This window comes from Cynocephalus volans, chromosome 2 (assembly GCF_027409185.1).
Source record: "Cynocephalus volans isolate mCynVol1 chromosome 2, mCynVol1.pri, whole genome shotgun sequence".
Classification (NCBI taxonomy): domain Eukaryota; kingdom Metazoa; phylum Chordata; class Mammalia; order Dermoptera; family Cynocephalidae; genus Cynocephalus; species Cynocephalus volans.
This window is the reverse complement of record NC_084461.1, coordinates 39,090,346-39,103,723: the sequence shown is the minus strand read 5'-3', so window position 1 is coordinate 39,103,723 and position 13,378 is coordinate 39,090,346. Positions and strand designations below refer to the sequence as shown.

At 59.3% G+C, this 13,378-nt stretch overlaps 2 protein-coding genes across 2 annotated transcripts; both read left to right on the top strand.

Annotated features, from left to right (window-relative positions):
• Positions 1–2,130: 2,130 nt before the first annotated feature.
• On the top strand, positions 2,131–2,895 carry LOC134370472 (annexin-2 receptor-like). The gene has a single exon (XM_063087581.1). The coding sequence runs from the start codon at positions 2,131–2,133 to the stop codon at positions 2,893–2,895; it is 765 nt and encodes a 254-aa protein (XP_062943651.1).
• A 6,221-nt stretch (positions 2,896–9,116) lies between these two features.
• LOC134370471 (annexin-2 receptor-like) lies at positions 9,117–9,881 on the top strand. The gene has a single exon (XM_063087580.1). The coding sequence runs from the start codon at positions 9,117–9,119 to the stop codon at positions 9,879–9,881; it is 765 nt and encodes a 254-aa protein (XP_062943650.1).
• The last annotated feature ends 3,497 nt before the right edge of the window (positions 9,882–13,378 follow it).

Sequence of the window (13,378 nt, the reverse complement as noted above, 5' to 3'; positions counted from 1 at the left end):
AGTGCTTGGATGCACCGCGGGAGAACTTTCCAGGGCTTGAGCCTTCCCCTCGCCCCTTTTTGCCAAACTGACACTAAACACCCATTTCCTAAAGGAAATACGGAGTTGCCGTTTTTCCATTCGCAGTATGGGGCGGGTTACGTTTTAGTCTGGGGCCAGCGTCCCTCCCGGCACACTTTTCCATCCTCGGCCCGCTAGTTCCGTTTTTCCATTCGCAGGATGTGGCGTGCTCCGTTTTGGTCTGGAGCCAGCGCCCCTCGCGGCTCACTTTTCCCTCCGAGGCCCGCTAGTGCCGTTTTTCCATTCGCACTATGGGGCGTCTTCTGTTTTGGTCTGGGGCCAGCACCCCTCTCGGCACACTTTTCCGCCCGAGGCGCGCTAGTGCCGTTTTTCCATTCGCACTATGGGGCGTCTTCCGTTTTGGTCTGGGGCCAGCGCCCCTCCCGGCACACTTTTCCATCCTAGGCCCGCTAGTGTCGTTTTTCCATTCGCAGGATGTGGCGTGCTCCGTTTTGGTCGGGCCAGCGCCCCTCCCGGCACACTTTTCCCTCCGAGGCCCGGTATTTCCGTTTTTCCATTCGCACTATGGGGCGTCTTCCGTTTTGGTCTGGGGCCAGTGCACCTCCCGGCACACTTTTCCACCCGAGGCGCGCTAGTGCCGTTTTTCCATTCGCACTATGGGGCGTCTTCCGTTTTGGTCTGGGGCCAGCGCCCCTCCCGGCACACTTTTCCACCCGAGGCGCTCTAGTGCCGTTTTTCCATTCGCAGTATGTGGCGTGCTCCGTTTTGGTCTGGGGCCAGCGCCCCTCCCGGCACACTTTTCAGCCCGAGGCGCGCTAGTGCCTTTTTTCCATTCGTACTATGGGGTGTCTTCCGTTTTGGTCTGGGGCCAGCGCCCCTCCCGGCACACTTTTCCATCCTCGGCCCGCTAGTTCCGTTTTTCCCTTCGCAGGATGTGGCGTGCTCCGTTTTGGTCGGGCCAGCGCCCCTCCCGGCACACTTTTCCCTCCGAGGCCCGCTAGTTCCGTTTTTCCATTCGCGCTATGGGGCGTCTTCCGTTTTGGTCTGGGGCCATCGCCCCTCCCGGCACACTTTTCCATCCTCGGCCCGCTAGTGCCGCTTTTCCATTCGCAGTATGTGGCGTGCTCCGTTTTGGTCTGGGGCCAGCGCCCCTCCCGGCACACTTTTCCCTCCGAGGCCCGCTAGTGCCGTTTTTCCATTCGTACTATGGGGCGTCTTCCGTTTTTGGTCTGGGGCCAGCGCCACTCCCCGCACACTTTTCAGCCCGAGGCGCGCTAGTGCCGTTTTTCCATTCGCAGTATGTGGCGTGCTCCGTTTTGGTCTGGGGCCAGCGCCCCTCCCGGCACACGTTTCCGTCCTCGGCCCGCTAGTGCCGTTTTTCCATTCGCATTAGCGGGCGCCTGCCGGTGTTTTTTCCAACGTGCCGTTCCCGATTCCGTATTGTTTTCGGTGTGTGTGTGGCCGTGAACGGCGTACACGGTCTTTCTGTTTTTTCTGTAGCCCGCCACAGCTGTTACCACGATGCCCTCTGGAGTCATATATGACGCGTCCGCTGAGGATGTGGTGGGGCTGGGAAGCCGTTCACGCCGGGCCGCGGGTCCGCGCGCGTGTCCGTCAGGAATTTTGTCCAAATCCACATGTGGAGACGGGGACCGGTTCGAGTGGCCATAAAACAGACAATGAGGGTGCGCCCTGTCTTTCACGTTGCCTTAGGGTGTCCGTTTGCCGCAGACGCTGGCAGGAACTGTTCCCAAGTGCCTCTCTGGAGTCGCGGACCGTACCCTGAGCGCGCGGTGCCGCGGGAAGGGTTTCGACCACGGGACAGAGGGACGCTCGGCGCGCAGCGCGACCCACGCGGACGTGATTTCTGACTCACCTAGAAGTCCATGGACGGTCGGGTACTTGGGAGCGTTTTAAATGGTTCTTCTGGCCTGAGAAAATGGAGCCGAAGCGTTACACGTACCAGCTTAGTTCTCAGCGGTCTCTTAATCGTAGCATATGGAAAAAACTCCGTTTTGCGGAGTCTGTATGGCTGGTTCTCAGAACTTGCTGTTGTTGTACATTTATTTCATTTCCGTTTGATTTCTCAGCTACGTTTTTCTATTCGAAATGTCTGGGTCTTACGGAGTCTCTCAAACTTTCGTTTTCCCTTGGTCTGTCATCTTTGCCTCGGCTCCGCCCCGAGCCCTGGAGAGCATAAATAGCGAGGCTGGTGTCCTGCTGACCATTGTGCCTGGTCCATCAGCGCCCCCGCTCGCAGCGTCCTGCTGGTCTGAGGCTGAAGCCATGGAGCGGCACTTCCCCGGCTGTCTGAAGCAGGATTGGGATTGCCCAGAGGTGACGTCAGAGTCCCAGCCTCCGACGATCCTGAGCTCAGAAGATCGCGGTCCGTGGCCTGTCCCCGTGTACCCTGTTCTAGTAGAGCTCTCGTGCGACAGCGGTGATGGCTGTGGGAATCTGCTTTCCAGTCCTTGGCGCCTTCGCTGGGTCGGCCTGCCAGACGGGCTCGGTCCCACGGTCCGGAGCACTTCGGAAACCAGCAGAGCCCAGCCCACTGCGTTTCCTCGGACTGGGACACACGACAAGCCAGGAGGTCCGATAGGAGCGGTGGACCGTGTAGAGGAAGTCGACAGACAGGCCATCCAGCAGCCTCCTTGGGCAGGCACGCCCCACCCTGGGGACACACAGCAGGACCCCGGGGCCTCTGACAGCGTGCCCCTTGTGGAGTGTCGCCGACCTCCCGCCCCCTACCGGTGGAGCAGCCACGCACTTCTGGCAGGAGGTCTGGAGTGGATTCGTCACATTGCTGGCGCCCTCGTCTCCATGATGTCATGGGGGTGCTGCCCTTTCATCTTTGGCACTAGAGACTATTAGCAGCAGCAGGAGCCTTTTGGGATCTTCCTATCTGAAGAAGATTCTCATTTTCAAAACGTGTCCACGTGGCAAATAAAAGTGCATTAAAACGGACGTTCCGTGTTCCTTGCCTATTCTCCGGACTGTTTCCTCCTTGAGTTTTCCAGGTCTCTTACCACTTGCAAGTTTTCTAGGCATTCATCTTCATTTCAAAATGTGATCCTAATAATTGTCTTTGTACGCTTTCGAGCTTTCAGAATTGTAATTTATGATTTTAGAATTTTCCCAAATTGATTTTAAAGTACAATTGGTTTCTTACTGTTTTTCTTCCTGTTGTGTTTTCTGATGTATGCGTCGTTTGTTTTCATTTACTCTCGTGTCACATCCCTTACGTTTTATAAGGTAAACGTAGCCCTCCCGCCATCCGCAGGCTTAGGCGTGTGTGCGGGCTCAGGACTGAGACTTGGTGAAAATCTCCCGGCAGCCGCCTGGACGACCGGGTGCACGCGGACCCCGGTCGAGCCCTGCATCCCCTCCCTGCTCCTTTTGCGTTCGAGGCCGGTCCCCACCTCCGGAGGCCGAGTCGGTAAAATGAAAGGAAAAGTTGAAGGCGACGTCTGGGCCACCAGAGGGACCGCGTACGGCCGCAGGACACCCTCTCCCTTTCACTTGCCTCGTCCCCGGTCGGTGCCCGCGGACGGAAACGCCCGGAGCGTGCCGGTTGACCCGCACGGACACACCCGCACACCTCGCGTGAGCCCGGGAGCGCAGCGACAGTCTCGCCACCCCCATCCCTGCACGTTTAATCTCCGAGGAGGCCGAGCACGCGAGGATGCCCTGGTGCACCCAGGACAGTCCTGCTAGTGCTGAAGCCTCCTGGGACTGTTCCTCTGGCACTGGGGCCACGTCCGGTGCCTTCGCTGTCCTCCCCCCACCGAGGCTCCGAACACGAGAACGACACGAAAGCGGTCGCCAGGGGGAGCCCCAGAGCCGGAGCGAACGTCAGCAGGAGGAGCTGGATCTCCCGGTGAGAGGCGGCCCGACCGCCCCGCCCAGCCTCCCCCACCTCGCATCGCGTTTCTCGGCCTGCACACCTGCCCGCCGACCCCCTTCGGGGTCACACACACTCCCAACGCGACTCCTGCGTGGACGCCGAGCTCCGGACGAGGGGACGTGGACAACTTCTCCTGGGACGCCGGCCAGTAGACCAGGCCGCCCTGCCCCGCAGAGTCTCCCCACGTGGCTGCTGCAGCGGGTCCCGGGCTCCCAGGGCAGACTCCGAAGCGTCTGCGGGGCTCGGGAGGCCGCGGACTGCATGACTGGAACCATGAATGACTCGTGGAAAACGTGGACAAATGGCTTTTATTACAACGTTTGGTATTGCAGGTCTTCCTAAGGAACGAAATAGTGTCTAAGGAATGACGGCAATGATGGGTCCACTGAGCTCCATCAAGTGTCCACAAAACCTGGCTCCACGTGAACCACGACAGTCAAACGTGGACACGGGACTGGGGAGATGTGACTCCACAGACAGCTGCGAGGATTGAAAGTTAAAACCTTGGCCCGAGCGCAAAATAAGACACACCAGGGGACAGGGACTCAACCGAAGTGTATTAGGCAGGCAAGATGAACAAGCGGGTGCCCTCGGGAACGTGGGAGCAGCCGCAGGGGGACTCGGGGTGGCCTTTTATATCCAGTTAGGCTGAGCTGGACGGTTCCTACTGGCTAAGGAGGAAGGGGCGGGGAGCGAGCGGGGTTGAAGCTGAGCTGGGACCTTCTCATTGGCTGCAAAATCGCGCGCGCGGGGGAAGTTGAGTGGCGGCTCGGGGACTCTTCTGCGTAGGGGTTTCCGGGAAACTTTCTCAGGCGCCGTTTTGTGTATCTGGGTCTTTACCGCCATTTTACTTTTCTGGGGGGAGGGCCTATTAGCCAACGATGATCAGAAGATCGATGTCATTAGGGCTGAAGATCACAACGGGGAAAAGGGCGGGGGAGGGAACAGGAGCCGCCACTAAGAGGGGCAGGTGGAACACCTTCCCGTGCACCCAAATGACAAAACATCACGTTCGCCGGATTTGTCCAAACGACAGTTCGGGAGACACGTGGGCCTGCACATCCTGACCTCGAGGGGAGTTTAAAAGTCACCAGCATAAGTGACGGGGGACTCCTCGAGTGTGAAGACAAACTTCCGTGACTAAGAACCACACGCACCGCGGGACTCGGAGTTAAGGTTAGAAACCGCGGCGGGGAATCAATGCCGGTTTCCTACACGAAGACGTCGCTAAAGCTGGACGTGCTCCGTGTAAACGTCACCGTCGCACGGCCAGTCCCTGACTCGTTAGGGTTAAGCGGTGACTTCCTGAGACTAAGAAGACATCGCAGGCAGGGCGAAATGAAAACGTGCTGGGAGGTAGACTCCGAAACTCGGTGAGAGCGCGGGGTCCTGCGACAGAGACGCGACCCGCACAGGCAACAAGACTCGTTTGTCAGGACAAGACAGAGACGATCCGGATGGCTGTGGACGCAGGGAAAGAAAAAGTGCCATCTGGCTGGCTCAGCTCTATGCCCAACGCTCCCGAGAAGCGGCGGGGCGACCCTCGCAGCGGTGCTGCCCCCCAGGAACACGGTGCTCAGCGCACCCGGGGAGTCTGGAGCTGCAGGTTCGGAACGGCCAGATCGGTGCGATCCGTGGTGCTGCCGATGCGCCAATGTGGACGCCCAACAGCGGGATGTGCGGTCGCGGAGACGACGGGATTCCGGGAAAACGAAAGTACAGGGATCCTGCAAGTGGCGGCCACTAGCGGTATCGCTAACAACGCACACCCGTTTGGGCAGAGTCGGAGAAAATCGAGACACTCAGGAACAGTGAGAGACTCGGTGTACATACGTGCGATGACAGAGAAGTGTGCCGGTTTGGGATGCTGGCCCTAGACCAAAACGGAACAAACCAGGTTCTGCAAATGTCAAAACGGCACTAGGGGTCCTAGGACTGAGAAAGCAACCGCATGGAGGGACCGCGGAACTTTGCTCTTGCCACAACCAGCGATGGACGCAGCCAGAAAACTGTCAAGTCGACGCTGATCGCAAAGTGCTGATGAGGAGCCGAGGACAGGGTGCAAGGGACAGAGCGGCCACTGAAGAACGCGTCCCCAAGTAGTGGTTGCTGCCGCTTGAAAAGGCCGTTTGAACGCAACCCCGGGAATGCGACAGAGCGGCGCTGTCACCGCTCCACATGCAGCGGTCTCAACCTGCGTGCAGCGACCTACAAACCGCTAGTCCAGCTGGACTAGAAACTGCAACCAAAAACAACGGCCCGTGCCCCTATTGTACCCACGGCTGACAAAACGCCTTCGCGGAGCCCCTAACGGAGCCGGGACCAGCCTGGGTCAGCAGGGAGCATAGAGCGGTGCAGGTACCGAGAAACACCCGACTCGGGGAACCCATCGTGGCGATCGCGAACGGCACCAGCTGCGCCGGGCGCTCCTGGCACAGGGCCAAGGCAAGTCCCCCGGCGCGGTTCGCCTGTGGCCGCTGCGCGCGGGACCCGCCCATTGGAGAATCGAGCGGCGCTGGCACCCGGCCAAGGGCAGTGCTGGTGCCAAGGCAAAGGGCCCTTTGGAGCAATCGGTATTCCTGCCACGGACTTTCTGTCTGCCGGGAGAAATGAGCGACACTGAGTGTGAGACACAGTCCGCACGAGGAAACCAGCAGCTCTGCGACCCATCAAACGTGCCTTAAAAGAAAAGTGCTTGGATGCACCGCGGGAGAACTTTCCAGGGCTTGAGCCTTCCCCTCGCCCCTTTTTGCCAAACTGACACTAAACACCCATTTCCTAAAGGAAATACGGAGTTGCCGTTTTTCCATTCGCAGTATGGGGCGGGTTACGTTTTAGTCTGGGGCCAGCGTCCCTCCCGGCACACTTTTCCATCCTCGGCCCGCTAGTTCCGTTTTTCCATTCGCAGGATGTGGCGTGCTCCGTTTTGGTCTGGAGCCAGCGCCCCTCGCGGCTCACTTTTCCCTCCGAGGCCCGCTAGTGCCGTTTTTCCATTCGCACTATGGGGCGTCTTCTGTTTTGGTCTGGGGCCAGCACCCCTCTCGGCACACTTTTCCGCCCGAGGCGCGCTAGTGCCGTTTTTCCATTCGCACTATGGGGCGTCTTCCGTTTTGGTCTGGGGCCAGCGCCCCTCCCGGCACACTTTTCCATCCTAGGCCCGCTAGTGTCGTTTTTCCATTCGCAGGATGTGGCGTGCTCCGTTTTGGTCGGGCCAGCGCCCCTCCCGGCACACTTTTCCCTCCGAGGCCCGGTATTTCCGTTTTTCCATTCGCACTATGGGGCGTCTTCCGTTTTGGTCTGGGGCCAGTGCACCTCCCGGCACACTTTTCCACCCGAGGCGCGCTAGTGCCGTTTTTCCATTCGCACTATGGGGCGTCTTCCGTTTTGGTCTGGGGCCAGCGCCCCTCCCGGCACACTTTTCCACCCGAGGCGCTCTAGTGCCGTTTTTCCATTCGCAGTATGTGGCGTGCTCCGTTTTGGTCTGGGGCCAGCGCCCCTCCCGGCACACTTTTCAGCCCGAGGCGCGCTAGTGCCTTTTTTCCATTCGTACTATGGGGTGTCTTCCGTTTTGGTCTGGGGCCAGCGCCCCTCCCGGCACACTTTTCCATCCTCGGCCCGCTAGTTCCGTTTTTCCCTTCGCAGGATGTGGCGTGCTCCGTTTTGGTCGGGCCAGCGCCCCTCCCGGCACACTTTTCCCTCCGAGGCCCGCTAGTTCCGTTTTTCCATTCGCGCTATGGGGCGTCTTCCGTTTTGGTCTGGGGCCATCGCCCCTCCCGGCACACTTTTCCATCCTCGGCCCGCTAGTGCCGTTTTTCCATTCGCAGTATGTGGCGTGCTCCGTTTTGGTCTGGGGCCAGCGCCCCTCCCGGCACACTTTTCCCTCCGAGGCCCGCTAGTTCCGTTTTTCCATTCGCGCTATGGGGCGTCTTCCGTTTTGGTCTGGGGCCATCGCCCCTCCCGGCACACTTTTCCATCCTCGGCCCGCTAGTGCCGCTTTTCCATTCGCAGTATGTGGCGTGCTCCGTTTTGGTCTGGGGCCAGCGCCCCTCTCGGCACACTTTTCCCTCCGAGGCCCGCTAGTTCCGTTTTTCCATTCGCGCTATGGGGCGTCTTCCGTTTTGGTCTGGGGCCATCGCCCCTCCCGGCACACTTTTCCATCCTCGGCCCGCTAGTGCCGCTTTTCCATTCGCAGTATGTGGCGTGCTCCGTTTTGGTCTGGGGCCAGCGCCCCTCCCGGCACACTTTTCCCTCCGAGGCCCGCTAGTGCCGTTTTTCCATTCGTACTATGGGGCGTCTTCCGTTTTTGGTCTGGGGCCAGCGCCACTCCCCGCACACTTTTCAGCCCGAGGCGCGCTAGTGCCGTTTTTCCATTCGCAGTATGTGGCGTGCTCCGTTTTGGTCTGGGGCCAGCGCCCCTCCCGGCACACGTTTCCGTCCTCGGCCCGCTAGTGCCGTTTTTCCATTCGCATTAGCGGGCGCCTGCCGGTGTTTTTTCCAACGTGCCGTTCCCGATTCCGTATTGTTTTCGGTGTGTGTGTGGCCGTGAACGGCGTACACGGTCTTTCTGTTTTTTCTGTAGCCCGCCACAGCTGTTACCACGATGCCCTCTGGAGTCATATATGACGCGTCCGCTGAGGATGTGGTGGGGCTGGGAAACCGTTCACGCCGGGCCGCGGGTCCGCGCGCGTGTCCGTCAGAAATTTTGTCCAAATCCACATGTGGAGACGGGGACCGGTTCGAGTGGCCATAAAACAGACAATGAGGGTGCGCCCTGTCTTTCACGTTGCCTTAGGGTGTCCGTTTGCCGCAGACGCTGGCAGGAACTGTTCCCAAGTGCCTCTCTGGAGTCGCGGACCGTACCCTGAGCGCGCGGTGCCGCGGGAAGGGTTTCGACCACGGGACAGAGGGACGCTCGGCGCGCAGCGCGACCCACGCGGACGTGATTTCTGACTCACCTAGAAGTCCATGGACGGTCGGGTACTTGGGAGCGTTTTAAATGGTTCTTCTGGCCTGAGAAAATGGAGCCGAAGCGTTACACGTACCAGCTTAGTTCTCAGCGGTCTCTTAATCGTAGCATATGGAAAAAACTCCGTTTTGCGGAGTCTGTATGGCTGGTTCTCAGAACTTGCTGTTGTTGTACATTTATTTCATTTCCGTTTGATTTCTCAGCTACGTTTTTCTATTCGAAATGTCTGGGTCTTACGGAGTCTCTCAAACTTTCGTTTTCCCTTGGTCTGTCATCTTTGCCTCGGCTCCGCCCCGAGCCCTGGAGAGCATAAATAGCGAGGCTGGTGTCCTGCTGACCATTGTGCCTGGTCCATCAGCGCCCCCGCTCGCAGCGTCCTGCTGGTCTGAGGCTGAAGCCATGGAGCGGCACTTCCCCGGCTGTCTGAAGCAGGATTGGGATTGCCCAGAGGTGACGTCAGAGTCCCAGCCTCCGACGATCCTGAGCTCAGAAGATCGCGGTCCGTGGCCTGTCCCCGTGTACCCTGTTCTAGTAGAGCTCTCGTGCGACAGCGGTGATGGCTGTGGGAATCTGCTTTCCAGTCCTTGGCGCCTTCGCTGGGTCGGCCTGCCAGACGGGCTCGGTCCCACGGTCCGGAGCACTTCGGAAACCAGCAGAGCCCAGCCCACTGCGTTTCCTCGGACTGGGACACACGACAAGCCAGGAGGTCCGATAGGAGCGGTGGACCGTGTAGAGGAAGTCGACAGACAGGCCATCCAGCAGCCTCCTTGGGCAGGCACGCCCCACCCTGGGGACACACAGCAGGACCCCGGGGCCTCTGACAGCGTGCCCCTTGTGGAGTGTCGCCGACCTCCCGCCCCCTACCGGTGGAGCAGCCACGCACTTCTGGCAGGAGGTCTGGAGTGGATTCGTCACATTGCTGGCGCCCTCGTCTCCATGATGTCATGGGGGTGCTGCCCTTTCATCTTTGGCACTAGAGACTATTAGCAGCAGCAGGAGCCTTTTGGGATCTTCCTATCTGAAGAAGATTCTCATTTTCAAAACGTGTCCACGTGGCAAATAAAAGTGCATTAAAACGGACGTTCCGTGTTCCTTGCCTATTCTCCGGACTGTTTCCTCCTTGAGTTTTCCAGGTCTCTTACCACTTGCAAGTTTTCTAGGCATTCATCTTCATTTCAAAATGTGATCCTAATAATTGTCTTTGTACGCTTTCGAGCTTTCAGAATTGTAATTTATGATTTTAGAATTTTCCCAAATTGATTTTAAAGTACAATTGGTTTCTTACTGTTTTTCTTCCTGTTGTGTTTTCTGATGTATGCGTCGTTTGTTTTCATTTACTCTCGTGTCACATCCCTTACGTTTTATAAGGTAAACGTAGCCCTCCCGCCATCCGCAGGCTTAGGCGTGTGTGCGGGCTCAGGACTGAGACTTGGTGAAAATCTCCCGGCAGCCGCCTGGACGACCGGGTGCACGCGGACCCCGGTCGAGCCCTGCATCCCCTCCCTGCTCCTTTTGCGTTCGAGGCCGGTCCCCACCTCCGGAGGCCGAGTCGGTAAAATGAAAGGAAAAGTTGAAGGCGACGTCTGGGCCACCAGAGGGACCGCGTACGGCCGCAGGACACCCTCTCCCTTTCACTTGCCTCGTCCCCGGTCGGTGCCCGCGGACGGAAACGCCCGGAGCGTGCCGGTTGACCCGCACGGACACACCCGCACACCTCGCGTGAGCCCGGGAGCGCAGCGACAGTCTCGCCACCCCCATCCCTGCACGTTTAATCTCCGAGGAGGCCGAGCACGCGAGGATGCCCTGGTGCACCCAGGACAGTCCTGCTAGTGCTGAAGCCTCCTGGGACTGTTCCTCTGGCACTGGGGCCACGTCCGGTGCCTTCGCTGTCCTCCCCCCACCGAGGCTCCGAACACGAGAACGACACGAAAGCGGTCGCCAGGGGGAGCCCCAGAGCCGGAGCGAACGTCAGCAGGAGGAGCTGGATCTCCCGGTGAGAGGCGGCCCGACCGCCCCGCCCAGCCTCCCCCACCTCGCATCGCGTTTCTCGGCCTGCACACCTGCCCGCCGACCCCCTTCGGGGTCACACACACTCCCAACGCGACTCCTGCGTGGACGCCGAGCTCCGGACGAGGGGACGTGGACAACTTCTCCTGGGACGCCGGCCAGTAGACCAGGCCGCCCTGCCCCGCAGAGTCTCCCCACGTGGCTGCTGCAGCGGGTCCCGGGCTCCCAGGGCAGACTCCGAAGCGTCTGCGGGGCTCGGGAGGCCGCGGACTGCATGACTGGAACCATGAATGACTCGTGGAAAACGTGGACAAATGGCTTTTATTACAACGTTTGGTATTGCAGGTCTTCCTAAGGAACGAAATAGTGTCTAAGGAATGACGGCAATGATGGGTCCACTGAGCTCCATCAAGTGTCCACAAAACCTGGCTCCACGTGAACCACGACAGTCAAACGTGGACACGGGACTGGGGAGATGTGACTCCACAGACAGCTGCGAGGATTGAAAGTTAAAACCTTGGCCCGAGCGCAAAATAAGACACACCAGGGGACAGGGACTCAACCGAAGTGTATTAGGCAGGCAAGATGAACAAGCGGGTGCCCTCGGGAACGTGGGAGCAGCCGCAGGGGGACTCGGGGTGGCCTTTTATATCCAGTTAGGCTGAGCTGGACGGTTCCTACTGGCTAAGGAGGAAGGGGCGGGGAGCGAGCGGGGTTGAAGCTGAGCTGGGACCTTCTCATTGGCTGCAAAATCGCGCGCGCGGGGGAAGTTGAGTGGCGGCTCGGGGACTCTTCTGCGTAGGGGTTTCCGGGAAACTTTCTCAGGCGCCGTTTTGTGTATCTGGGTCTTTACCGCCATTTTACTTTTCTGGGGGGAGGGCCTATTAGCCAACGATGATCAGAAGATCGATGTCATTAGGGCTGAAGATCACAACGGGGAAAAGGGCGGGGGAGGGAACAGGAGCCGCCACTAAGAGGGGCAGGTGGAACACCTTCCCGTGCACCCAAATGACAAAACATCACGTTCGCCGGATTTGTCCAAACGACAGTTCGGGAGACACGTGGGCCTGCACATCCTGACCTCGAGGGGAGTTTAAAAGTCACCAGCATAAGTGACGGGGGACTCCTCGAGTGTGAAGACAAACTTCCGTGACTAAGAACCACACGCACCGCGGGACTCGGAGTTAAGGTTAGAAACCGCGGCGGGGAATCAATGCCGGTTTCCTACACGAAGACGTCGCTAAAGCTGGACGTGCTCCGTGTAAACGTCACCGTCGCACGGCCAGTCCCTGACTCGTTAGGGTTAAGCGGTGACTTCCTGAGACTAAGAAGACATCGCAGGCAGGGCGAAATGAAAACGTGCTGGGAGGTAGACTCCGAAACTCGGTGAGAGCGCGGGGTCCTGCGACAGAGACGCGACCCGCCCAGGCAACGAGACTCGTTTGTCAGGACAAGACAGAGACGATCCGGATGGCTGTGGACGCAGGGAAAGAAAAAGTGCCACCTGGCTGGCTCAGCTCTATGCCCAACGCTCCCGAGAAGCGGCGGGGCGACCCTCGCAGCGGTGCTGCCCCCCAGGAACACGGTGCTCAGCGCACCCGGGGAGTCTGGAGCTGCAGGTTCGGAACGGCCAGATCGGTGCGATCCGTGGTGCTGCCGATGCGCCAATGTGGACGCCCAACAGCGGGATGTGCGGTCGCGGAGACGACGGGATTCCGGGAAAACGAAAGTACAGGGATCCTGCAAGTGGCGGCCACTAGCGGTATCGCTAACAACGCACACCCGTTTGGGCAGAGTCGGAGAAAATCGAGACACTCAGGAACAGTGAGAGACTCGGTGTACATACGTGCGATGACAGAGAAGTGTGCCGGTTTGGGATGCTGGCCCTAGACCAAAACGGAACAAACCAGGTTCTGCAAATGTCAAAACGGCACTAGGGGTCCTAGGACTGAGAAAGCAACCGCATGGAGGGACCGCGGAACTTTGCTCTTGCCACAACCAGCGATGGACGCAGCCAGAAAACTGTCAAGTCGACGCTGATCGCAAAGTGCTGATGAGGAGCCGAGGACAGGGTGCAAGGGACAGAGCGGCCACTGAAGAACGCGTCCCCAAGTAGTGGTTGCTGCCGCTTGAAAAGGCCGTTTGAACGCAACCCCGGGAATGCGACAGAGCGGCGCTGTCACCGCTCCACATGCAGCGGTCTCAACCTGCGTGCAGCGACCTACAAACCGCTAGTCCAGCTGGACTAGAAACTGCAACCAAAAACAACGGCCCGTGCCCCTATTGTACCCACGGCTGACAAAACGCCTTCGCGGAGCCCCTAACGGAGCCGGGACCAGCCTGGGTCAGCAGGGAGCATAGAGCGGTGCAGGTACCGAGAAACACCCGACTCGGGGAACCCATCGTGGCGATCGCGAACGGCACCAGCTGCGCCGGGCGCTCCTGGCACAGGGCCAAGGCAAGTCCCCCGGCGCGGT

Coding starts and splice junctions, on each gene's coding strand:
- LOC134370472 (XM_063087581.1), top strand. CDS start 2,131: ATGTCTGGGTCTTACGGAGTCTCTCAAACTTTCGTTTTCCCTTGGTCT.
- LOC134370471 (XM_063087580.1), top strand. CDS start 9,117: ATGTCTGGGTCTTACGGAGTCTCTCAAACTTTCGTTTTCCCTTGGTCT.